Source organism: Periophthalmus magnuspinnatus, chromosome 11 (genome assembly GCF_009829125.3).
Source record: "Periophthalmus magnuspinnatus isolate fPerMag1 chromosome 11, fPerMag1.2.pri, whole genome shotgun sequence".
NCBI classification, from domain to species: Eukaryota; Metazoa; Chordata; class Actinopteri; order Gobiiformes; family Gobiidae; genus Periophthalmus; species Periophthalmus magnuspinnatus.
Genome location: NC_047136.2, coordinates 5632283 through 5658648, shown reverse-complemented (window position 1 = coordinate 5658648; position 26366 = coordinate 5632283). Strand labels below are relative to the sequence as shown.

At 40.8% G+C, this 26366-nt stretch overlaps 1 protein-coding gene across 1 annotated transcript in view; it reads left to right on the top strand.

The window, feature by feature from the left end:
• The window catches only part of adgrb2 (adhesion G protein-coupled receptor B2), a 248109-nt gene that overhangs the window by 199271 nt on the left and 22472 nt on the right, over window positions 1-26366 (top strand). The window contains exons 23-31 of the mRNA XM_055225206.1: window positions 1590-1688; window positions 3769-3868; window positions 5492-5563; window positions 13009-13101; window positions 17589-17628; window positions 17957-17971; window positions 20226-20398; window positions 21012-21731; window positions 25094-25129. Of these exons, the coding sequence (XP_055081181.1) occupies window positions 1590-1688; window positions 3769-3868; window positions 5492-5563; window positions 13009-13101; window positions 17589-17628; window positions 17957-17971; window positions 20226-20398; window positions 21012-21731; window positions 25094-25129 (1348 nt within the window). The remainder of the gene's footprint in view (window positions 1-1589; window positions 1689-3768; window positions 3869-5491; window positions 5564-13008; window positions 13102-17588; window positions 17629-17956; window positions 17972-20225; window positions 20399-21011; window positions 21732-25093; window positions 25130-26366) is intronic.

Sequence of the window (26366 nt, the reverse complement as noted above, 5' to 3'; positions counted from 1 at the left end):
CTTAGCATCCCATAGCTACATTAGTCTAAGTACAGCAGATGGGAGCTGATATCATCTTTACTAATCCAGTGAGTGTGAGAGCCTCAGCTCCAGAAAAAAAATCCATGTTTTCATTTCCATACCTATTGATTCCATTATCGCTCTGTCTCTTGCTCTATCTTTTATTCAGTTATTTTCTTCATTACATTTCCAACACTGTTTGTCACTGGCGCAAATTGAAATGGATAATTTGTGTATAGCAGCAAGGGGTTAATAGGCCATATCTCTAGGGAATGATTATTCTCTTCTACAATAAGCTTTTGTTACAGTGATGAAGGTGACTTTACATTATGATTTATGTGTTAAGAGGTCACAGCCTTAAAGAAGCTCTCATCAAGGCTGCTGTGTGATTTACTATTATTTTTAATACCACAGCTGAGGTATTTCAGTATTACAACTAGAAAAATAAGATTAACATTTTTATTGTTGTATTGTTATGGGACAACACACTATGTTAATGTTTCCATGAACCATAACGATCATGGAAATGACTTGAGTAAAGTTGCACTGTTTGTAAGTTGCAATTGTTACTTTAGGTCTGAAAAGTATATCCATATTTCTATATAGATATACTGCAGGCTTCTGCAGCCATGACAACAGGATTCCCTCAGATGCTGTTGCCTGACATGGCTCCTCATGCAAATGAACACATATTGTACATCTTCCATTTGAACTGTGTAATCCTGGTGTTAATCACATTTGGACTAAGAACCTCAGCCCACAAACACTCCCACACACCTAAATGGTCAGACCAGTCATGGCGGTGTTGCTAACAGTACCGTCTGTCATTAGCGTAATGCTTTTCCTTATGAAGCTGTGGCAGTGAGAGCCACTAAGGCAATGAGCTATGATGGGATGCTAATGTAGCATAGCCAGCGCGTTGCCCCATCCTTCTCTACTCTTAATGCATATACACATGACAATAGGCTCTGGCACGCTGTTCATTTTCCTGTGAGCAGCCAAATGTAAGTAAACAGTAAATGGGAAGAGCTGTTACGCCTATGGCCTCTTACAGGTTTATCTGGGCAAACTAAAATGGCCCACACCTGGGCTATGGCACTTCTCCTACAGCCCAAACAAAAGCTGGGACACAAAGAGAACGCAGACTTTTTCAAACCCTATTGATTCACAGAATAACCCAGGATAGAAATGGTACTTTAACATCTACAAAACACATTTTGGCACTTTTTTATGTCTGTTTGTTTATATTGAACAGTATTTATGCATTCTGCATAGTGCCCTGCGTAGTGGGCGTTGTTTTCTGCAGGTCCACATAACTTGTAGCATGCCAGTCGCTCACTTTCCTCCTATTAAATCAATCTGTAATTTCTGACTGTGTTCATTGCTGCTACTTTTTCCAAGATCTGATTTTAATTTTCTTTTTTTTCTTTCTGTTCTCCCCCTGCCTTTTTTCTTTTCCCTTTTGTCTCATCTTCTTCCATCGTGTTCCTTCACCTCTGTCTCACCTGCACCTCTGTACCTCTGTGCCTGTCCTTACATGATCTGACCCCCGGCCGGCCCCTCCTCTCCACACATGTACATGTTCAAAGTGTCCCGGCAGAGGCGGGGAGTCGGCTGCTCCTGAAATGCTCCAAGTGTGGTGTGATCTCTAGCACCGCCATGTCCAGCGCCACAGCCAGCAGTGCCATGTTAGTCCATTTCCATCTCTCTGAGCCACTCAAGGCAACACAATAGTGAAATAGTCTTAGAGAAACAGCAGTAAAAACAGTTTATCGCACAATATTAACCAGTTTGTAATGAGTCAAAGCAAAAGAAAAGTATATTTAAAGGTCCTGTATTACGCAAAATTGACTCTTGTGAACTTTAAGCCATGTTATAATGTTGTTACCTGCTCAAAAACAGACCTGGACTTGTGTTTTGTTTCATTCACACATGTTTGAGTACCACTTTATTACACTGTCTACGTCTCCAAAGCTCAAAATGCTCTGTTCCACCTTGTGCTGTCATGAAACTGCTACATTTTTGCCTTTTGTTCAGTAGAAATTGGAAATTCCAGGGCTGAAATCCTCCAAATGAAGGTATATGGAGCACTTCCTGTATTACAACATGACATCATAAGGTGCAACAGAGTGTTTTCAGTTTGAGAGAAGAACTCTAAGCCTAAAAAGCCTAAATATGCCGGGTTTGTGTGTTAAACATGTGTGAATGAAACAAAACACAACTCCAGGTCTGTTTGTGATGAGGAAACATAAAATAAATCAGAAAATAGTGTAATATGGGCCCTTTTAAAGTATTTTTGACCTGTTGCACTTGGAGTAAAATAGACTACTGGACTAAGCGAGCATATCCTAAATCTCCTAAAAAAAACCCCTCAAATAAGTATTCTGACAAATGATTTACTACCACATTAGAACCACTGTAAAAATAAAGCCTGGTATCTGTAATTGGCATCGGAAAGTACTATAACAGAAGCACTCGTGTTCCTATTGGACAAAGTAGTACGGGTGCATCCTTAGTGCTAAACATAGACTGTATACAGAAGTGGATTAACTGAGTGTGACGTCACCCATAGCGCTCGGTTCCAATCAAATAAAGCTCATCGAGGCTAGAGCAGTTATAGCGGCCAATTTGGAGCCAAGTTTCATATTTGGAATTCCCGACTTTGCGTATCATAGCAACCAAAGAGCCAATCCAGAGCCAGGTTGTTGAAGGTAACGTCCTTTCCCTCCTGCACAACTGGTTTAGCAGGGAATCAATCAGTCAAACAATCAGTTAATGCTAGTAGGAGCGACTTTGGGGAAAGAAGGCGCTCGATTTGTCTGTTATTGATGTTTATATGTTGATTTACGGATGCAATCGTGAAATACAAACACCAGGATCATGTAAAGTGGGTTAATCTGAACATTTTAAGACCAAAATGATGACGCTCGCAGCAGCAATTAGAGAGAGAGGGGCCAAAGTTTTCTAATGTAAAGTGAATTGGAGCCGATGAAGTCGATGAAACCGGAAGCGCGTCAATGCTCACTTGCTATTCGGAACACCGCGGTTGCTAGCAGGTTAGCTACGTCCATTTATATAAACAGTCTAAGGTGCTAAAGCATGAAACTGCCTTATGTAAGCCTATTGACTTTTTTCAAATACTTAAAAAATGAAATACGCAAAACCCCTTTGCAGTAATTGTTCAGCTTATAACTTGAGGTCCGTATGATCCGTGGCGCTGTTAATGATCGACTCATTTTCCACGGCCTAATGAGCACCTCGCACAGTTGAGTCTTTGCATGTTCAATTAAAACCAGCGAGCCCAGCCCTCCCTCCTCCCACCTCCTACTCTCACGCCTCACACAATCCCCGCCGTGTGCTCAAACACCATGAACATTTGAGACTGACGGGCACATAGACACACTCGCGCACACATTTCCATCAAGCAGGCGGGCGCGCGCACCTGTCAGTCGCCTGTCAACTCCCCTCCCATTACCCGACCCAGCCCGACGTCCCGCAGCCCGCCACCGTGACATTTATGGCGCATCTACCGTGTAATCGTAAGCAATTGTTCCACATGTAACTATCTACATGATTACGCATCATTTTCCACCTCTCCTCTGAATATGAAGTCGCAAACTGACTTCGGATTGCCAATCAGGCTCCGATCGCCCGCGCGCATCCCGCTACTTCAATGTTTAAACAGACTCAGCGTTATTCTGGCATGGGATTTCACTTTCACTGCCCTCTTTCTGTGTTCTGTCTCCGGCCTGTTTCCCGACCTGACAGGGCCTCTCTGTGGAGCTCCTGTGTGGTTCTGCCTCTCCTGGCGTTAACCTGGATGTCAGCAGTCCTGGCCATAACCGACCGCAGATCTACACTTTTTCAGGTAACGTCTTCTAAAGTTTCAGTAGACAAGAATGTGATATTTTTTTTGGTATTCTCTCGCGCAGTCTGCAAGGTGTTGTACTTGGAATGTCAACTGATGAGCCGTGATGGTGTAGTAAGGCATGTCGGAAATGTTGCTTTATGGTTTGTAGATCGTAAACGCAAACGCTCGAATTTGAAGCGATATCTTGCGTTTTAGGTTGTTGTTTTTTTTTTTTTAAATCAGGATAGATTCAACCTCAAGCGTTCTCTGTAGTAACAAAAGTTGACCTAGTTCACTATTACACAAAATAGTACGTATAATCTGTGACACCCGTGGATCATTATGTAATAGTTTGCACATTTTAAATCGTAATATTGATCTAAAACGATTATAAAGACACAAGTTCGCTGAACACTGTGGCGCCCAATGGGAACTGACGTCAGCGTAAACGTCATGACAACGGCTCCTCCCCCTATGGATAGCTGCAGATCACCCGAAAATGACCTACACGAATATGCAATGCTTCCGAATCCTACGCCTATCACCGATTGAGAAAATAAAATTAGAGAATGAATAAGTACGTCACAGTTGGCGTGTACTAGTGGCGTTGAAAACTAGGGTTGACCAGCGGCTTGAATACTGGACAATAATATTTACTGTAATTTCTGGAGTATAAGTCGCACCGGAGTATAAATCGCACCAGAGTATAAATCGCACCGAAGTATAAGTCGCACCGGAGTATAAATCGCACCGGAGTATAAGTCGCACCGGAGTATAAGTCGCACCGGAGTATAAATCGCACCGGAGTATAAGTCGCACCGGAGTATAAATCGCACCGGAGTATAAGTCGCACCGGAGTATAAATCGCACCGGAGTATAAATCGCACCGGAGTATAAGTCGCACCGGAGTATAAGTCGCACCGGAGTATAAGTCGCACCGGAGTATAAATCGCACCGGAGTATAAGTCGCACCGGAGTATAAGTCGCACCGGAGTATAAGTAGTACCGGAGTATAAGTAGTACCGAAGAATAAGTCGCACCGGAGTATAAGTCGCACCGGAGTATAAGTCGCCCCCAGCCAAAAAATGCATAATAATGAAGTATGAAGTAAAAAACATATATTTCACATGTAAATCGCATCTGAGTATAAGTCGCACCCTCGACAAAACTATGAAAAAAACTGCGACTGACTTATAACCCGGAAAATACGTTGCTCAAACATGCACGAATCACGCCAAATAAAACATCGATAGAGTAAATGAAAGGAGAAAGTACTAAAACATGCTTAAAAGCTTTAAAAAATCTATTTTGCATAATAGGTCTGCTTTAAAATCATGAAAAAAAAAATGTGGCTCCAGTTCGACCTCCTTTAGCCAGTAGACAATAATTAAAACACCAATTTGAATGTGTTTTGCGCTGCCATAATATAATTACTATTCACTTAGTTTGTATTTAGAATGACGTTTCATAGCTTGCCCTTTTAGCAACGGCCAAAACCGCAGCTGTGTTTTGGGACAGATGTTGGGTAATGGAATTTATATTTTAGTTACGTCAAAATATGTTGTGCTTGCAAATGGACGACGGGTTACGTTTTGGCATCGTGGAAATAAATGAACGATTAATTTTTCCTCCTTTTTCCAGATCCTGTTCGCCGTTTTTGACACGGTTCAGGGCTTCGTCATCATCACCGTCCACTGTGCCATGCGCCGCGAGGTGAGTCTGCACATTTTATTTTTATTCACGCTCAAAAAATGGCCCCGGCGACCCCTCTTTCCTAGCAACAGGTTAGATAAATGTTAGCGTGTGTCTTCTAAGTTTCCGGGTCACTTAGGAGCCATGGCGGAGCAGACGAGACGAGGATTAGCCTGAACTTCCTGTCTCGTGTCACTTCTGTCTTCTCTTTAAGTGCACTATGATCGTCTGGCATTGTCTGTGTGATCCGAGACGGCTTTGAGGAGCTTATGAAGATGGTGTATTGAAGGAGATAGGATAAGTCCCACGCTAATATACTCGGGTGTGTGTTTGCCACCCGCTTTGGTATAGCCTCCGTAGAAAATGCGTTTAAACTCCACATTCGCGCGGCTTTGTACCCCACGGGACGAACACACGCACTTATCTCGCGGCGCAGATAAACTCAAGCTTCACTACTTCTAATTAATGAATTTACAATGTTGTCAGTTTTATGTTAATGTGTTCGGTAGAGCAGATAAACACGCATTGCTTACATTAAAGATAATTACATATAATGGAATGGAAAGTTGAAGTAAATTTTTTAAAAGGCTCGAAACGCATTGTATCAATATTAAAAAAGAGCCGAGAATGTGCTGCGTTCACACGGCCATTAAAGACACTGGAAAAAGCCAATTCTGGTTCAAGGTTGTGTTAAAAAAAAATTAAAAATGAATGCATTTTTCATTGCTATAGTTTGAAGTGATGGCTCGAGGCGACAGGGATTCAGGAGAAAGAGCTTGTTTTTTAATCAAATGTTGGTATTTTGAATCCCGCTCTCTCCAGGTCATTGTGTTGTTGTGCACCTTTATTTAATTTATTTATTTATTTAAAGGACAATGCCTTGGCAATACACATTGTCCACCTTGCCCGTGTGTGTGTTATCATATATGTTCGCTAACTTAATTTATGATTTTTAGATATACAGTGGTCCCTCGTTTATCGCGGGGGTTACGTTCTAAAAATAACCCACAATAGGCCAAATCCATGAAGTATCAGCTTTATTTTTTTTTTGCGATTATTCTATATGTTTTAATAATAATAATAATAATAATAATAATGCATTTTATTTATAAGCTCCTTTCAAAACACCCAAGGACACTGAACTAGATAAAATGAGATAAAAACAAAAATAAATACAATAAAACATGACAGATAAAATTGATGTGTGATTGGTTACAAAAGGTAGAACAGTCTGTACAGGTGAGTTTTGAGTCTGGATTTGAAAAGTGGAAGAGAGTCTAAGTTGCGGAGATCAGGAGGGAGAAAACATTTGCAGCTGTGAAACCCCTCACCACACACTTTATACACTTTTCTCACACAGGCATTAACATTTTCTCACATTTCTCTCTCGTTTAAACTCTCTCAAAGTTCAAACCTTCGTCGGCGTCTTTGTCGGTGCAGAACGTTTCATCGACATTGTGGGTTTTGTCGGGGAGAAAACAAATTGCAAACACAGCACTTCAGAGTCACACTGCGATCCAACGTTTATGTAAATTTGTCTGAACACATTCTGTACTGTACAGGAGACACGGCACGGAGGAGACTGATGGACAATGGTCTACAGCCCAACAGCCAATCAGGACGCACAACACAATGCACGTTCAGATGATGTAAAAAAAAACATGTAAAATTGCACTAAAAAAATCAGCGAAACAGCGAGACCGCAAAGTTATTTATTTCGAGCACATGTATCGAGAACACTTAAAGCACATGTCACAGATTAATCATTATATAAGCTCAAAAAGGAGTGGGAAGAAGAAAATGTATTAAACCCCACCCCTAAGGTGAACCGCGATATAGTGAGGGACAACTGTATTTTGTAATTTTACGGCAAAATAAGACTACGGTGTCCTGTTTGCATCTAATTATAAATCGTTTCATTATCTGAGAATCATTAAGTTTGCTGTTAGCATGCTAGTTTTTGTTTTATTAGCTTTACCATGACACCATTGAGTAAACATGGGATGTACCGATCCAGCTTTTTCAGTTTCAATACTGTTTCAATACTATGACCAATATCAACCGATACCAGTGCAGAGACTAAAAACAGCATTTATTTCCTTTAAACAAAAATAAAAGAAGACACAACTGATCCAAATGTGTACTGTAGCTGTTATTTTCCTCTCAATTAACCACAGAACAGCTTTGTTTTACTAAAAGTTCAAATATGAGACTTTCTGGGTCAACTACGACCAGTATTAGAACGATTTATGTGTCAACTGATACCGGCTGAACTGATATTTGAAAGCCGATATCCAATCCGGCTATTATTTTTTTAGTATCGGTGTTGATATCGAATACCAGTATCGAATCAGTGCATCCCTAGTAATACGTAAGTGTGGAATAACTTTGGACTCCTGCAACCTGTTTAAACTACTTTTGTTTTTGATGTTTTTAGGACAGACAAAATCAGGTATAGCATCTTTAAGAAATGTTTACTTACCTTTATACTTGGACTTAATATTTAAATACTACAATCGTATTTACACACACAACTTTGCTGAAGTTTTCCCGAATGTTCCTGGAAAAGTGAAGTAGAATCCAGGGATTGTTTATCATAACTGAGTATAAGTCTTTCCCGATATAAACCCGTGTTGAATAATCCAGGTTTGCAGAACAGCGAGTGCCGCAGCGGTGGGAACACTCCGCAAAACCACAGGCAACGTAAAGTGTGATATTTTGTGAAGTAAAAACCGCAGACAGGAACGCAGAGCTGAGAGCATTTGGGGCTCCGCTCACAGCCGCCCTCCTCTGTGCTGGGGAGCTGGGGATAAAAGAGTCCTGGTGCCATAGTCTGCCTGCTGAGATCAGTCGCACGGAGGCAGCACAATGTATCGTCAGAGGAGCTGCGGTTAGGAGGTCGCAAGGGACGTACGGGAACCAGGGAGGGACTTGGTTAAATAAGGAGCTGGAGCAATGGTTTGGTGATTATTGTAGCTTGAATTACGCTAGGTTCTGATCTGTGTTATAATGTCGTTTTCTCATCACAAACAGACCTGGAGTTGGGTTTTGTTTCATTTACACACGTTTAACGCACAAATCCTGCATATTTAGGCTGCGTTCCACCTTGTGATGTCATCATGTGGCAATACAGGAAGTGCTCCGCTGTGTTTTTAAACTCCACACACCTTCACTAGAATCATTTGGATGATTTCAGCGCTGGAATTGCCGAGCTTTACCGAACAAAAGGTAAAATGTAGACGTTAACTTGAAAACTATCACTTCATGACATCACAAGGTGGAACACAGCATTTTGAGCTTTGGAGATGTAAAAAGACTAATAAAGGATCGGTCAGATATGTGTGAATGGAACAAAACACAACTCTAGGTATGAAGTTTGGTAAGGTAACAGCGTTAGAACATGACTTAAGGCTCAAAAGAGTCAATTTTGTACAGTATTTTCTGGACTGTAGTCACACTTTTTTTCATAGTTTGTCCGGGGGTGCGACTTATATTCAGATGCGACTTACATGTGAAATTATTAAAATATATCATTTCGTTATTGTCACACTGATAACCACACAAGGGCGATCAAGGCTTGTGTACCACTGTCTACGACTCCTGTACCATTGAAAATTTAAAGTTTCAACATTACGGTAATTTAAAAGACGTCTGAGAAAGACTGAACAAAAGAAAATCGTCTTCTGCAGAGTCTGATGACAGCTACACCAACTACCTCTTGAGTTGGTGGAGTTGTTCAGAAGGAACACTGAGGATGAAGAATTCAATAGATTTAGTGGTTTGGAGTGAGATCCAGAGTAAACTTGTTGTTTTTTCTTCTTTATTTATCTGATTAACTGTTAATATCTTACGTTAACAAACCAGACACGTGTTCAGTTCTGTCTATGCTTCATGTCGCTGAATAAATATAAATGTGTTAAGTTAGTGTGATGTACTGATATTCAGACTGTTGTTCCACATTTTATTGACATTATTATAACTTGCCTTTAAAGATAAAATGTCTGTTCTTGGTCTCGGATTTTGTAAATTTAATTTCCCCCAAAAATGCGACTTATAGTCCAGTGTGACTTATATATGTTTATTTTTTCTTCATTATTATACTTTTTTGGCTGGTGTGACTTATACGCTGGAAAATACGGTATTATTTATACAAAACGGCCCTATCCTGCATCCCTATACAGTGTTTTTTTTGTTGACCCTTTCATAAAGTAGCAATAGCAGTATTTCTGTTTTTCACAAGCAAAAATACAGTTCTTCTTTTATCTACTACACAATATGATTTTTTTTTCATTTCATTAAAGCCATTGTTCCACCTTTTCACTTCCTGCACTTAGCTGTTAGTTTTTGTCTTTTAAATCCCTTTACCAACCGACTTTCTTCCTTACAAAAAACTAATAATCATTTGAGCGTTGATAAGAGACCAAATGTAAAAACCATGAATTTATGGAGTGCTTCTCGCAAACTCAGTATTTCTGTTATGGCAGACTGCAGTGAGCTCCTCTAGTGAAACAAACGCACCAGTATCTACGCCGCGCTTCAGAAACCCAAGTACAAAGACACCTTAAAGCAACACTGCATAACTTTTTGGTGGCTGCACTTCACCAAATGAAAATCGAGAATTCAAACCACAGATAGATGTGTTTTATGCTACACAGCGGAGCATTTTATCTAAAGCAATAATATTTCCCTTCTCCTGTCTTTTGCCAAAACAGTTGTGCAGTGAGGTTTTAAAATACTTCGTTTTCATCTTAAAGGTCCTATATTACACAAAATTGACTCTTTTGAGCTATAAGATAAGTTAGAATACTGTTAACTCCTCAAAAACAGACCTGGAGTTGTGATTTTTTGTTCCACACGTTTGAGTAACCTTTTATTATTAGTTTGTCTACATTTCGAAAGCGCAAAAAGCTCCATTCCACCTCGTGATGTCATGAAGTGGCAGTTTTAATTTAACTACCTTAGCTATCTTTTATCTTTTGTTCAGTAGAGATTGGTAATTCCAGGCCGGAAATCATCCAAATGATTAAAGTGAAGGTATATGGAGTTTAAAAACACATCGGAGCACTTCCTGTATCACCACATGATGACATCACAAGGTGGAACGGAGCGTTTTCTTTTCTGTTTGAGAAAAGAACTCAGCCTAAATACGCAGGGTTTGTGTGTTAAACATGTGTAAATGAAACAAAACACAACTCCAGGTCTGTTTGCGATCAGAAAACGACAATATAACATAAAAAAACTTGAAAATAGCGTAATATCGACCCTTTACAAACTCACCTCAACCACCCAACCTGCGCGAATCTCGTAAGCGCATGACTAAAGGAAACAGTTTAGCCGACCCAAACGCCTGTTTTGCTTTTATGTCACGGCTACCTGTAATACATGTAAAGCCACGAAGCAGCATGATCGAGAACACAAACAGCGGCGGCGGCGAGGTCTAGTGTGCATGCAATATTAATCCGTCATGACGCCACTCCAGTCCACTCCATTTGTGAAGCGCCGCGTAGACACTTAGCGCTAGACCACCCAGCGCGTCCGCCGAGGCCCTTGCTACCGCTCCTTACACCAGCGCGTGAGAATCTTATGGGATTTGACAGCGGCGGCGTTGAGAAATAGCCCGCTAGCCTGCTCCCCGGCATGTAACCAGAACATCTATAATACAGGGGCTGATGGAGGGGGAGACGCCGGCAGTCAGCTGTGAAACATAATGCACACGGTTCTATTTGAGTTGAGCTACAAGAGGAAGCGATGGTGTGTTTGTGTGTTTGTGTTGTGAGGATGAAAAAGAACAATATGACAGTAGAAGGGACCCAGGGGTTAAAGCGTCTCTGCAGTGCGCTGTTGGTTTTAATTAGGATTCGGAGCCACGGATCTCACAAGGCTCAAATAGGCCACTTTGAAGAGGTTTTTCACATCACTCTCGCTCGCTCTTATATAAGCTCCAATCTGAGGCAAACAGTACAGGGAACGAGTGCAAGGCAGGTTTTTCTAAGGCTGTGAAAAGTGAAAAGTTTAGCAATGTGCCAAAACTACACACCGATGCTCGGAGAACTTGCAAGACACTGAGTCAATCTCGCAATGGCAGCTGCAGGGTTATGACCTGGATTCAGACTTAAATTGTTTAGAGTTCGTGGTTGTTCTTTCCCTGTTCTGTTTGTTCATTTTTGTTATCGGCTTGTGTACCTTCGGACATTTTATTTATTAAAGCGCTCTGAACTCTAGCTGAATTTTTACTCCTATTTCAGGGGTCTGCAAGTACTGTGTAAAGAGCCACATGCGGCTCTTTAAACCTTCAGTATGACTCTTTGGACTTTGATTTAGAAAAGATTTTTTGGGTATACTTTATTTAGTAAGTTTGTATTTGAGAGTGTTTGTGGCGTACGTCTGAGCAAATCCCATAAAATCTGGCTGCAGACTAAATATTATCGTATTTTCTGGACTGTAAGTTGCACTTTTTTTGTCTGGAGGTGCGACTTATATGTGAAATTATTAAAATACATAAGAGTAAGCTTGTTTTTTTATGCTTTATTTATCTGATTAACTGTTAATATCTTACGTTAACAAACCAGACACGTGTTCAGTTCTGTCTATGCTTCATGTCGCTGAATAAATATAAATGTGTTATGTTAGCGTGATGTACTGATATTCAGCCTGTTTTTCTTTATTTTATTGTTTTTATTATAATTTGCCCTAAAGATAAAATGTCTGCTCTTGATCTCGGATTTTGTCAAATAAATTTCCCCCAAAAATGTGACTTATAGTCCAGTGCAACTTATATATGTTTTTTTCTTCATTATTATGCTTTTTTTTAGCTGGTGTGACTTATAGTCCAGAAAATAAGGTAATATATATCAAAAAGTCCAGTACTGGCTCCCTATATAGTGTTTTTTTTGTTTGTTTGGGTTTTTTTTTTTTACCCTTTCATAAAGTAGCCATAGCAGTATTTCTGTGTTTCAGACCACAAGCAAAAGCACAATTATTGTTTTATCTACTACACAATATGATTTTTTTTCTTATACTCTGGAGCGACGTATAGTCTGGTAAATATGGTACACATAAAATGCACCAGGATGCAGGAAATTACATATAATTCGCTCAAAATTATACGTGGACCCTCTAAAAACACTTCAGTTAAGCCAGTTGTCCACAAACACAAAATGTTGCGTGATCTTCATAATGTATTAATAGCTGCAAACAGTTGACTTATTTTGTCTCGTTACTTGTAAGAAACTTATGGCTCTGTCTGACTTTTATTTAGTTTGAAATGCACTGATTTTGCTGTTAAAAGCTGCGACCTCTGACCTATTTCAAACTCTTACACGGTGCTGGGAGATGGCAGGTTTTCTTTACTCTTTCGATGTTTTTTTTTTTATTTTGAATTCACCGGAAATTATGACAACGGCAGCAGCAGATCCAGTTTCGCACCAACAGTTTCCCCTGACGCTAACGGTGTCTGTCTTCCCCAGGTGCAGGATGCGGTCCGCTGTCGAATGGGGGGATGTAAAGACGACAGTGAAAACTCTCCAGACTCCTGCAAGAATGGACAGGTGCAGATTATGGTGAATAGCATTTCATTTCATTCCATATTGCAGATCACCTCACAGCTGTCCACACCCATCAAGCCCAGTCATGTAAACCACAGCGGGGTTTATCCGAATACAAGACACGGTTGTCTTTGTGCTGTCGTTAATACTCGTGTCTGTGTGTGACTGTCTGGATTTCAATATTAATTAAGTCAACGCTAAAGGTGCTGTTTGTAACTTTTCTGATGGAGGTTGCTTCACCTGTTTCCTGACAAATCCAGACTCGTATCTCTCTGTGTTTTTTATACAGATTGATATCAGTCTGGCCCCATGTCCTCTGTTCGGTCAAACACGATCGTCCAATCAGACACATGTAAAACAAAGGAGCTCATTGGTCAGCTGTGATTTACAAATAAAATCACATTTAACTCGTCTCAGATTCACAGAGTTTAGGCTTCGCTCATTGATTCTGCAGAAATCCGCCATGTTTTTCGGGCGGATGTGATATTTTTTTCGCTTTATCATTTCCGATGAGGACGGACCATGCCTCTCCCTGATTGGCTAATCCATCTGTCCATCACGCCTATTTGAAAACACGGAGATTCACTTGTGATCACACTCATATCTTCGTAAAGTGTTGAAGAAGTGTGTGTTCTGGATCCAAGACGACTTCACTGGTTTATTTCCATGTAGATGTTTTTGTCTATTTTTTTTTTTTACATCTGTTCATTTTCATCACTAAATTAAACCTTGAAAATCACAGACATACACTTACTCTCCACAGATCTAACCTGTAATTAGATGCATCACCTGTTTGTCTTTACAGAGTTACACAAGTTTAACGCGACACTACTGTCCATTTTGAAATCATCTCCGTATAGACAAGCGACAAGTGTCCGACCCTCCACCAGAAAAGCTCCACATCGCACCTTTCGAGTTCATAACCGTCTGTCCCGCAATAATTCCTCAGGCGTATTCAATATTAATCAGAAAATACTGGCGTAGTCCTGCCAGAGCAAATAACGAAGCGTCTGCATAATCGGATGTATTCTAATAGGATCCATACCTACTGCCAACATCTTCATTAACTTTAATCACCAACTCTTCTGTGTTGACGAGCAGAACGTTGGCTGGCGATAAGGTTATGTGTGTGTTCTCAGCGTGTTTAGTACTAGTATAAATCACACAGACAGGGGCCAATGTCAGCGTGGTCGTAGTGCCAGGAGCGCCAGGAGTGTGCCAAGAGCGCGCCAGGCAGGTGACTCCTCCAACACCTTTATTTCTCCGGAAGACCGTCTTGGCCTAACGGTTATAGTCCTCTGAAGTGCCCTCTGCGGTTACCCTGATTAAACTCGGGGGCCATCATTCTCTTAAACACATTATAACCAACTTTTTATGACTCGGGGAATAGACGCTTCGACATCCGTGACAGTTGCAGCAGCGTTCGCAGATCCGTCGCACAACAAAAGCCCATCCCCGGGGAGCGTTCTTCTAGACGAGTTGGTTGATGGAGGTGCGTGGAGTCGTACTCACACCTTAATTATAGCGAGCATCACTCTCTCTGGTGCTCCTGCCAGTGTCACTGTGAATCTCATTAGAATACTAAACCCCTGACATTTAGAGACATTAGAATGAATGTTAGCCATAATAACTTGGCTAAAGGTGAAGAACTTTTCCAGCTCGGCAATCTTGAAAATGGAAGTATCCCCTTAAACACTTCATACAAACTTGGCTGGTAAATTATATTAGTTTTAGTGCGAGATCTTTGCAGTACTTTGGTGTAATTCGGGATACTTGTTTAGTTCAAAGAAGTCGTTTTTGAGAATCGTGTCGTTTGCTTTGTGTCAGTGGAGCCAATATGAAGAAGTAACTGTGTTTTCTTAAAGGTCCTACTGTATATTACGCAAAATTTACTTTTCTAAGGTTTAAGCCATGTTATAATGCTGTTATCTCCTCAAAAACAGACCTGGAGTTGTGTTTTGTTCCATTCACATGTTTGACTAACCTTTTATCATTAGTCCGTCTACATCTCCAAAGCTCAAAACGCTCTGTTCCACCTTGTGATGTCATGAAGTGCGGTCGTTTTCAAGTTAACAGCTACTTTTTACATTTTGTTCAGTAGAGATTTGCAGTTTCAGACCTGAAATTATCCAAATGATTCTAGTGAAAGTGTGTGGAGTGTAAAAACACAGCGGAGCACTTCCTGTATTACCACACGATGACATCACAAGGTGGAAAAGAGTGTTTTGGGGGATTTTTTGAGAGAAGAACTCAGCCTAAATATGCAGGATTTGTGTGTTAAACATGTGTGAATGAAACAAATCACAACTCCAGGTCTGATTGTGACGAGGAAACTACATTTTAACATAGATCAGAAAACATCCCCTTTAAGACGACCCCTTTAAATCATCATTTTACAAATTGTTTATCACTTTTGTACAGGACAGTAATCCCAGCCCCATGTAGATTCCTTTATTATGCTGTTGTTTTGTTTGTTTCTGTGTAGAACAAAAATACCACCCATGGCCTTTTCTTTAACCTAAATCTCTACAAAAAGCTCAGACTCATTCCTCATCTAACGCCCCCTGTCTGCTCTTCATTCTGCTCCATCAGAAGTGTTCCAATGAGAGCTTCTGTGGGCAGCAGTGCGTCCCGCTGCGCTACGGCACCACGGCGTGCCTTCCCCGTGGCCACCCACAGCCCGTGCCAGCCCCGTGTCAGCCCACATGTCAGCAGCTCTGTTACCACACTCTGCCCCGGGGCTACCTGCCACCAGCCAACCACATCTTCAACCTCGCGCATGACCATACCTCCATCTACCTCCCGCACAACCACAACCATGTGCACCACCACCCTAGCGGCACGCCAGTATGTCACCAGTAGAGTAGACTGTAGTTATAGAGTGAATATGGACTGTGTAAAAATGTACTCCTATAAGGTTTCACATTATAATGCTTACGTTTGATGTGTTAGTGTGTGAAGAAAAAGATAAGCCTTAGTTTTTACAATTTTTACCTCTATTAAATATCATAGTTTACACCTTCAAGGTCCTATATTACGCAAAATCGACTCTTGTGAGTTTTAAGCCATGTTATAATTTAGTTTATTGGTCAAAAACAGACCTTGAGTTGTGTTTTGTTTCATTTACCCTGAATTCAAGATTCAACACTCAAGATTCAAAGCTTTTATTGTCATATATACAGTAAGAAATACGTTTCCCTATACAATGAAATTCTTACTTTTCTGAGCACATTGAATGCCAAAGTATAGAGAAAATTTGGTATAAAAAGTAGATAAAAAATAAGATAAAGAGAGCATATAAAAATATTTATAGTCAGTGCAAATTATCATGTGCAAGGTATAGTCGATGTCCAGGAGGGGGGGCTGAATTATTAGTCCGTCTACATCTCCCAAGCTCAAAATGCTCTGTTCCATCTTGTGATGTCATGAAGTGGTACTTTTCAAGTTAACAGCTACTTTTTTTTACCTTTTGTTCAGTGGAAAATGGCATTTCCAGGGCTGAAACTATCCGATTATTCGAGTAAAGATGTATGGAGCACTTCCTGTATTACCATATGACATCACAAAGTGGAACAGAGTGTTTTCATTTTGAGAGAAGAACACAGCGTACATGTGCAAGATTTCTGCGTTAAACATGTGTGAATGAAACAAAACACAACTCCAGGTTTGTTTGTGACGAGGAAACAGCATTATAACAGATCAGAGAACAGTGTAATATGGGCACTTTAAGTCCTTTTATTCCTTATACTGTAACAAATTATTAGCATTTTGACGACCAGTTCCCTTGAGTCAAAAGTTTATATTATGTTGTAACTTGAAATAGCTGTTTTTAGATTGAAGCTGTTCCCAGTGCTGTTAAATTAGTTAAACAAATACAAATTGCAAACCTACTTTTTGATTGCATTCTTATATTATTGTACAGTATAATATGTTATTGTTATAAAGCAGATTATTCTCCTATTTTCTCAAGGTAAACAGAGCAGACCTGCAAAATATGATCCATAATGTATAAAAACAGACATAGGCCATATCTCTGGGGAGGTCAAATGAATATATTTAAGGTGTATAGTATTCTTCTGTGTTTATATGCGTAGGTTAGTCATAGTATTTCTCTTGAATAGCTGCTGGAACTTAAATAAAGATCACTTATGATTCTGTCCCTGCTAATAGCCCAGAGACGACGATGTTTCTCTGAGTTCTGTGGTTCTGTTTGCACAAAGACAAGGCCAAATGTGTCTGAGCTATATCCCCACATCTGACATAATAATCCAGGAGAAAAAAACCCCCCAGAAAACTACTAAATGTCAACCAGAAAAATACCTTCTGTACACATGCATAGACAAATCATGATGATCTTTGTTCTCTCCTCATCGCCATGGAAACACTTCCCCGATCTCTTTTTGTACACGAACGCCTGCGCATCTCCATTGAATTCAACGCCAGACATCGTGTTAATGTGCTGAAAAGACTTGTCCTCTGTTCTCTTTTTTTTTTTTTTCCAGACGGATTTTGAGAAGGACGTGGATCTGGCGTGTCAAACAGGTGAGCGCGCTTTCCACACGTGAATTTCGGCTTGAGCTTCGGCTAGCATGCTAATAACGGCCTTTACGGCGGCGCGTGACGGCAGACGATTTGTTAAAGACTCCCACCAGTGGAGCACAAATTAGTATGCCTTATTGATCCCACATATTCTGCCAAATAGCTGGCCCGTAGGGACGCTGTATTTGGATGAGTTTGTGGTTAATTGTGCATGCTAATAGTCCCACCAAATGTGTTTCAGTAGCTGCCTATGTGTTATTGAGTGGGTGTATGAAGGATTTCTGTTTTTGAACGATACTAACACAGTCACTTTCCCCCTCCACCCTTCCAGAGAGAGGACACCCATGTAAGTTCTTTCACTCAACTAACTTAACTCAAACCTGCATGTTACTGGAATATAGTAGATTCTTTGTGTATGTGTCAAGGAGAGTTTGTTTGTTTAGCGCAATTGGTACGTTCAAAGTGCTTTACAGATTAAGAAAGACATTAAAATCACAATACAATGCATCAAAACATAAAAAAGTCATCATAAAATTAACATTAAAAGAGGAGAGTGCAGAATAAAAACCTTTCAGTCATATGCACAGCTAAAAAAGAGCCGTTTGGAGCCGTTAGCAGAGCTCGTTTCTCAAATGCTGTATTAAAACTACACCAGAAGCATTCAATAAAACAATCGATATATGTATTTATCAAAAAATATAATAGGAAGTGGTTACTAAGTGTTGCATCGTTATATATGATCATAAAACACGTGTATCCCCAGCCTCACAACTGCCAAAGTCGTGTTTTGGCTAAATTGCGGTTTTTGTCTAGAAAGTAATGATATCATGCTTCCAGGTGGGGGCGCAAGAGGTAGTTTTCCTTATTGATTTAATTGTACTTTGTCATGAAATATCCAAAAATCCAAAAAATGTACAGTGGTCCCTTGTTTATCTTTTAAAAAATAACCCGCAACAGGCGAAATCCATGAAGTATCAGTTTATTTTTTACAATTATTTTATGTTTTTGTCTGTAAAACCCCCTCACCACACACTTTATACACTTTTCTCACACAGGCATTAACATTTTCTCACATTTCTCTCTCGTTTAAACTCTCTCAAAGTTCAAACCTTCGTAGGCGTCTTTGTCGGTGCAGAACGTTTCATCGACATTGTGGGTTTTGTCGGGGAGAAAACAAATTACAAACATACAGCACTTCAGAGTCACACTGCGATTCAACATTTATGTAAATTTGTCTGAACACATTCTGTACTGTACAGGAGACACGGCACGGAGGAGACTGATGGACAATGGTCTACAGTCCAACAGCCAATCAGGACGCAGAACACAATGGTCTACAGTCCAACAGCCAATCAGGACGCACAACACAATGCACATCCAAAATTGCACAAAAAAAACCTGCAAGACCATGAAAGGTGAACCCCAATATAGCGAGGGACAACTGTAAATGCAAAAATGTTGGACTTGACAAGTTCTATTGACTACACTTGAGATCTCACAGTTTTAAAACAAAAACATCCATTTTAACTATACATTTTAGCTGCCCACCATCTGTATTAAATAATATCGGCCTATAGAGTGTGTGATGGCATCTGAAACCCAGCAATTTGCCCCATTTTTGACCAATCAGAACCATTTTTACAGCCAAAAACACACAGACGTCCCCAGTCATCTCACTGACAGCAGTTCATTTCTGTATTGTCCCGAAAACCTCAAAAATGGCATATAGGCAATTACGCTAAAGGGCTAACGATATCAAACGGTTATAAATACTTTGCCGTGTGTTATCGTTCAATTTGGTTTGATACTGATATAATTTTCAAACCCAAAATGTCTTTGTGAAACTGGCTTTGGAACATCACAGCCGCAGCCTCTACTGGTTTGAATCACTGTCTAAAATGTAAATAAGAACAGATGAATATGGTTTAAAAATACAAACAGCTTTCATTTGTTGAAAAATTCTGCCATATGCAACCAAAAAACACATGAGAGATCAGCGCATTTCGAAAATACTTGCATGGCCAGGTACACCATAGCTCTTCTGTTTACATTTTAGACCAAGTTGCCAGGTTTCTGTGCTTTTCTCTTTCAAGCCTAAGGTATAAACATCATCTGTCTTTTAGTAAATGCTTAAGTCTTACCTCAAATGATAGAACGCGCTTTTAACTTTCAAATTTTCCCTCTCAGCAAAAGGTTCTATAGCCAGCGTTTTTATTCACTTTTTATTAATGCAGATACGTTTTGTGGTTTTATTATTACTATTTATTTGCCTTTTGCTCTGAGACTCTCCAGCCAAATAAAATCCTTCATCAGCAGCAGTACAGACAATGCTCCACAGACGCTCAATATCTTTTGTGTCAGAGTTATATTGATATACAGAGAGCTGTGCATATGGCTGGGTTTTTCAGACACTACTTGGCAACATTAATTTTGATTCCTTTTCTTCAAAAATCCATTTATTCAAATCCATTTTCGGAACACTGCTCAACCTTCTATCACCTCATTTCTTTTTCCCAACCCATTCTCTCTGTCGCCCTCTCCCTCCTTCTCCCACCCTCTTTCTACCACCATTTTTTTTTCCCTTTTTATTTCCTTTCTAGTTATTTTCAAAGAGGTGAACACTTGTAACCCCGCCACCATCACAGGGACCCTCTCGCGCATCTCCCTGGACGATGAGGACGATCCCAAGCTGGCAGCCCATCAGGAGGGCGGAGTAGGGGTCAACTTCAGCTCACTACCTGGCAACATACCTCCTCCCAACCTCATAGTGCAGGTAATACTATACTTCTTTCAACTGTTTCACTAAAAGATACATATTACCAAGGTTAATGTAGTCTTTTCTCTCTCAGACTGTGCTCACACTTTATTCTTTTCCAACATATGTTTGTAGCATTTGTAAATTTCTAAGAGCAACCTCAGGGTTGATCTGATCCTCTCCAATAACACGAAGAACAATTGCACCACAGCATCTGTCAAACATCTGCCTCAGTGTTTGGGCTGTTGGAGTCTGCTCATTTTTCTGTGGTTTCTATGTTTTTGATGTTGTTCATCTGCTTTGCCCTTCCTCTGGAAAGTCACCATATTCTTTCTTTATTGCCTTTATGTAAATGCACAGTACAGAGCTGGTGTTATATTAAAAGAACAGTTCAAAAAGGTGAATGTACCAGACACTGTGACTCATCCTAACAACCTGCATCACAGTCAGTGTGTGGCTCTGTTTTGATCAGACTTATCCCAGTGTTGTGTACATTTAATGAGTCCAGTACAATGCTGTGTATTTGATCAGTCCTAGTACAATGCTGTGTATTTTGATCAGTCCTAGTACAATGCTGTGTATTTGATCGTACACACACTGTACACACAGTTAAGCCGTGTGTGTGCTGCAGGTGCCGCCTTTAGGAGGTCTGAACGAGCTGAGCGACACTCCTCTGAAGAAGGAGGTGAATGTGGACCAGCAGAGGCAGGGCCAGCAGCACACTGGAGCTCCTATTTACCTGTGCACCGAGAGCGGCCTGGGCTGGGCCCGCCCTCCTAACTCCTCCAACACGTCCCAGGACGGCAGTGCGGGGAGCGGGGGCAGTGCGGGCAGTGCTGCTGGCAGTGGGAGCACAGGTGGAGGAGAGGGGGACTATATGGTGTTACCACGCAGGACAGTTAGTCTCAAACCTCCTGCATCCTCCTCCCAAGGAGGAGGCCTGGGACTAGGGGGTGAGGACAAGCCCCTGAATATCACAGTGGAGGAGCCGCCTTTCCCCCCGCCCCCGTCACCCCTGACCCTTCATCCCGCAGAGAGCGAGGCCTACCCCGCAGACTTTGTACCGTCCAGTGTGGGGGACATGAACATCACCATGAACCTCAACCGCTCCTATGGGCCCATCAAAACTATGGCCCACAACCACGGGCACATGATGGCCCAGGGCGGCCTGGTGCACCCCCACACTGGACACTTACACCCACACGGACACTCCCTGCAGCTCAAGCCAGGACAGAGACCATCCGTCAGACAAATCCTCACCAGCGGGAACGCAATGGAGAGAACACGGACCCTGCCTCGTAACCTTGGCAGCACCAATGCCAACAGCAACATCTCCGCGGGATCCCTCGAGGTGGGTAGAGGTGGGGGGGTCAAGGAGGCCTGTACTGCTGACTCTGACTCTTAAACATCAAACATAGTGCATAGAGTGTTTTTATACAGGACGATACAGCCACACTAACAACACTTATCTTTTTTTACTGAAAGTGGGCTAGTGTAAGTGCCATATGTGATACAGGTTAAGTTCATATGCATTGGGAAAGACCATATTAATTTCACGTCCCTGCTGCACAGACACATAATTAGGTCTAGATGTGGTAAAAACTGTGGGCAATGAATGATGCCAGTATTATGATGAAGCCGGGGGAGCACAGAAAAACCTCGCGGACGGGATGCTATTATTCTCACCTGGGTGGTATTTACTGAGAGGAGTTATTTTCCTAGCGACAGACGGCCTCCTCTTAGGCCACTGTGTGAGAGAGTGTGGAACAGCCTCTGCTGCCCATACAAGGTGCTGCAGCAGATGGAGGGAGACTCTTTGGATCAGAGGAACTACCCCCACCGGATGCCTTTGAACCCACCTTTATCAAGCGCACACAGACGCATACATACACACTCACAAGCGCACACACACGCACACACAGACTCAAGGTAATATAGGCTGTGGAGAGGCGGCCCAGTTACATGACTCTTTCTGACTGTTTTTTACCTAAAGCCCTTTTCTGCCCCTCAGGAGGACTGATGTAGTGGTGATAGGTAGAGGTAATCAGAATCACCACAGAGCCAGGGTATCCGTGCGCACCGCCATCTTGGAACAATTTATTGAATATAATGCAGACAGTTACATCATTATAGAAGCAGAATTATAACTAGACTTACCAACCTGCATGCAATATTGTGTGAAAAATGACTCAAAACAAAGCAAAAAAAGGAGTTAAATCAATCAAGCTATTTTTGTGGCTGCGGTATTAAGAAACGGTGCTGTTTATTTTACTGTTTTAGATCTAAAACGATATCGAACCAGTTTCAACGCTGATCATCTTCAGTTCAATTCAATTTATTTTTGCAGTCACGTCTTAGGGCTTAATAAGATCATCGATTTAACCAACAGAAAGTTAGAAAAACCAACAGCGAAACAAACATAAGTCAAAAACGAGCAAGTGGAGAACTGTCCCAGAGCGCCTCCTGTCCTTAAACCTTCGTTCGTGGTAAGGAAAAACAAAACGAAAACTCATCTGGACATTGTTTGTGAGCAAGACGTTCCAGCGCTCATCCAGAAGTCATTTTTAAGTAGGATGGATGGAAGCTGAAACGTTTTATTGCAAAATGAGCAACGTTGAATCCGTTTCTATCGCCTGGACGAATGAGGGATTACACCGTCTCTGCTAAAACAACTAAATAAACTGCACCGTTTCTTAATAACACGGCAAAAAATATACATAGAGATATATTTTTAACTATACCACTGGACTAAAACGTACATATTCAGACCTGTTTTCCAGTTCTAGCTGTGTCAGATGTTTGATTAAAGTGGTAGTAACAACTTTCTCCAAATTGATTTCAGAAGATGCCGGCTGATTGAATAAATAGCATTAAAAGCGTCTTCAGATAAGCCTGGAGTGTACTCATGAATACAGAAATCTGCAGAGGGACTGGCACCATCTAATTTGTCACTATCACTTACACTGTTTGAACATTCTTGATCTGGAAATAGATATCATCACTCCCAAGATTTCATCACTCTCCCCAAGTCGAACGCACGGCAACTCATAATGTAGACTCATGCAGATGTAGCCTTTTGCTCGTGGTGATTATTGTGAACTACGGACCACAAAATATACTACAAAGTACAAGTAATAATACGAATCTAGCCATCCAGTGACGTTCCATGGTTTCATAAGATAAGGCTGTTTTCATATCAAATCTAATATCGTTTCAAATGGAGCCTGGTGACTCGTAGTGCTAATATTAAGTCAGTTATAATATAAATGTTAATGTTACTATCATTTTTATTAGTTGTGGTTGTGATACTACCATTATTGCTCAAAGTTATGCCTATGGAACAAACTCGCTGCCCTAAATATTAAAGTATTTTGAAGTATATCACAAAATGTACCTCAGAAGCAGTGGTGGAATGTAATGAAGTAAGTAGGAAAGTACTGTACACATTTTGAGTATCTGTACTTTACGTTTTTATTGTTTGAGACCTCCTGAAAGGGTGAGAGGTTTATTTTTAACCCGTTCATAATTTGAGCAAACAAAAATATATAAAAATAACAACGGCTAGAAAAAATGATCGATTCAGTTGTTTCTGTTGAACAAAATTCAGCACAAATTTGTATCAAAATCACTGTATTTGAAGTTTTATTAAATCGCAAAATCGGCATGAAATACTTTTACTTTTTACTCTAAGTACATTTTTAAACAGGTACTTAAGTAGATTTTTTCATGTGATGCTTTTACTTTTACCTGAGTATTTCTTTGCCCTGGTATCTGTACTTTTACTTACAAAATCGAGTACTTCTTCCACCACTGCTCAAAAGTACATAATCCTCATGTGTACTTTAGTGAGTTGATTGAGTCAGTACATTCTGGAGTAGCTTGACGCCTGGTTGTTGTCTCGTATACATATTCCACATTTATTTTGTCTTATCATGTGCTCCGTTTGGCTGATCAAACATTCCACAGGTTGTACAAGTGGAGATACTGGTGTTGCCTCCATAAAAACAGTTGCCAATTGAAAGAGCAGGAAGTGGAGACACAGACTCACTTTATCGTGGTGAAACCTTGGCCGCCATCGGCAAAGAGCAGCAGCCCCGGCCTCTCGCCGAATAAATGCAGCTTTTAACTAACTGTGGAGAGTCACGGCGCCGCGTGCCAGATTTGCATTTGGCCGAGAGCAGCAGCGGCGTGACAGGAAGTCAGACACAATACAACACAATGCAGCGTCAGGGACAGATGAGCCACTAACGTCGACAGCAGCTAAACTGGCAGCTTGTGTGGTTTAGGGGTGAATGCTGCAGACGCACTTAAGAGCAGAGAGCGAGAGTCCAAAGCGCATTACAGGAAAGACACTGGAGACAGTTTGTTGTACTGCTAATCACAATGTTCCAACTGAAGACTTAAAATAGCAAAGGAGATGATTCATGCTGGTGTTTTAATGATTGTATTTGGAAGTATCCGGAGCGAGAAATTATGATTTCATTTTAATTCTGGGTTATTCCACTTGACTAATCTCATTACGCGGAAATAGAGTGAATAATTTGCATTTTGGTTTTGACATTTGTAGGAATAATATCTTTATCACAGGGAGCAGCCAGTCTAGTTCAGCTCTCCTTGGTTTTGGCTGGAGGGTGTGTGGGTTTACACAGTGCAGTAGTGGCTGAGGGCTGGTCATTGATGCTGTCTTCTCTCCTCCTGCCCCTCCTCTTCCAGAGGAAAAGAGTACGGTATTCCGAGCTGGATTTTGAGGTAAGATGTCGGACATTCCCCCTCCATCAGCCTGTCTCTGCTTTCATGTGCTTCTGCCAGGACTTCAATAACACATAGTGGAGCAAAAAAGCATTGCTAAACCCTCCCCCACCCCACCTGCTCTGCATTTAAACGATTTATATTCACAAAGTTTGCTGTTTTTTCAACTAAGCATTTGTTATCTCTTTCTACAGCAAAACACATTATATATATATGCTATGATGAACTATAGAAACGTTGAGGAAACAGCAAAGTAGAGTGCTTCTTGTGTCACTAGAATCTGTTCTGGGTTGATGTGTAACTTTGTAATATTTTCTATGTGGCAGTAGTTGTCTAGTTTAGTTGTTTAGCTTCACTTTTATCTGTTTAAATGGTGTGGAATGGCCCTGTGTGGTTTTGCTATGGGCGTATACAGTCTGTTAATGTCCACTTTTATTGATGTCCCTGTCACTGATCTCACTCTCTTAATACAGTAATATTCACAAATGTACTGTGATGGCTTTTGCATGAAACTACCACCAAATACTACACCAATATATCTGTTAGCCAAGACGATGACTTCGAAGTAACAAGTGTGTGAGGCCTCCTTTTAGTATAGTTGAGTATTTTAACACTGCTCCGTTTATACTCTTTGGGGAAAATGCACAATAATCAGTTTTAAATCTATTAAGTTAAAACTGGATCATTTTAAACAGTGTGCAGCTGTTGTCCAAGCATATTCTTCATGTTTTAATAGATTTCAGACTTGAATTTGCTCTGCTAACAGCTACTAGCATGCTAACAGCGCACCAGAATTACTTACTGGTTTGCCACAGATTTAAAAAAACACATTATAATTAAATGCAGTCAGTAGAGAGAGGTCTCATTTTGACTTAAAGAGTTGCTTTTACAATAAACGATAACTGGCGCAACACAAATTTTACTTTATAACATGAAAAAATCTCGTACAGACCCTATAATTTCAAATCCACTGTCTATATCGCCATTATGTGGGAATCTCAACGCTCAGACGCTCATCTTACAACACAACACGTGCCTACGCAAAGCTAGTTTATTCTGAGTAATCTCAAAGTTTCTAGTCCAGGTCAGCTGAACCCAGGCCTCTGCAGGTGTAGGTTTGAGTGCTGGCATCATTCCCGCTGCCGCTATCACATATACAAGCCTCTTTACCAATTATCCAATGAAGAACAGATCTAAATCTTACTATAGGTCCCAAAATGGCGCACTCACTATGTTT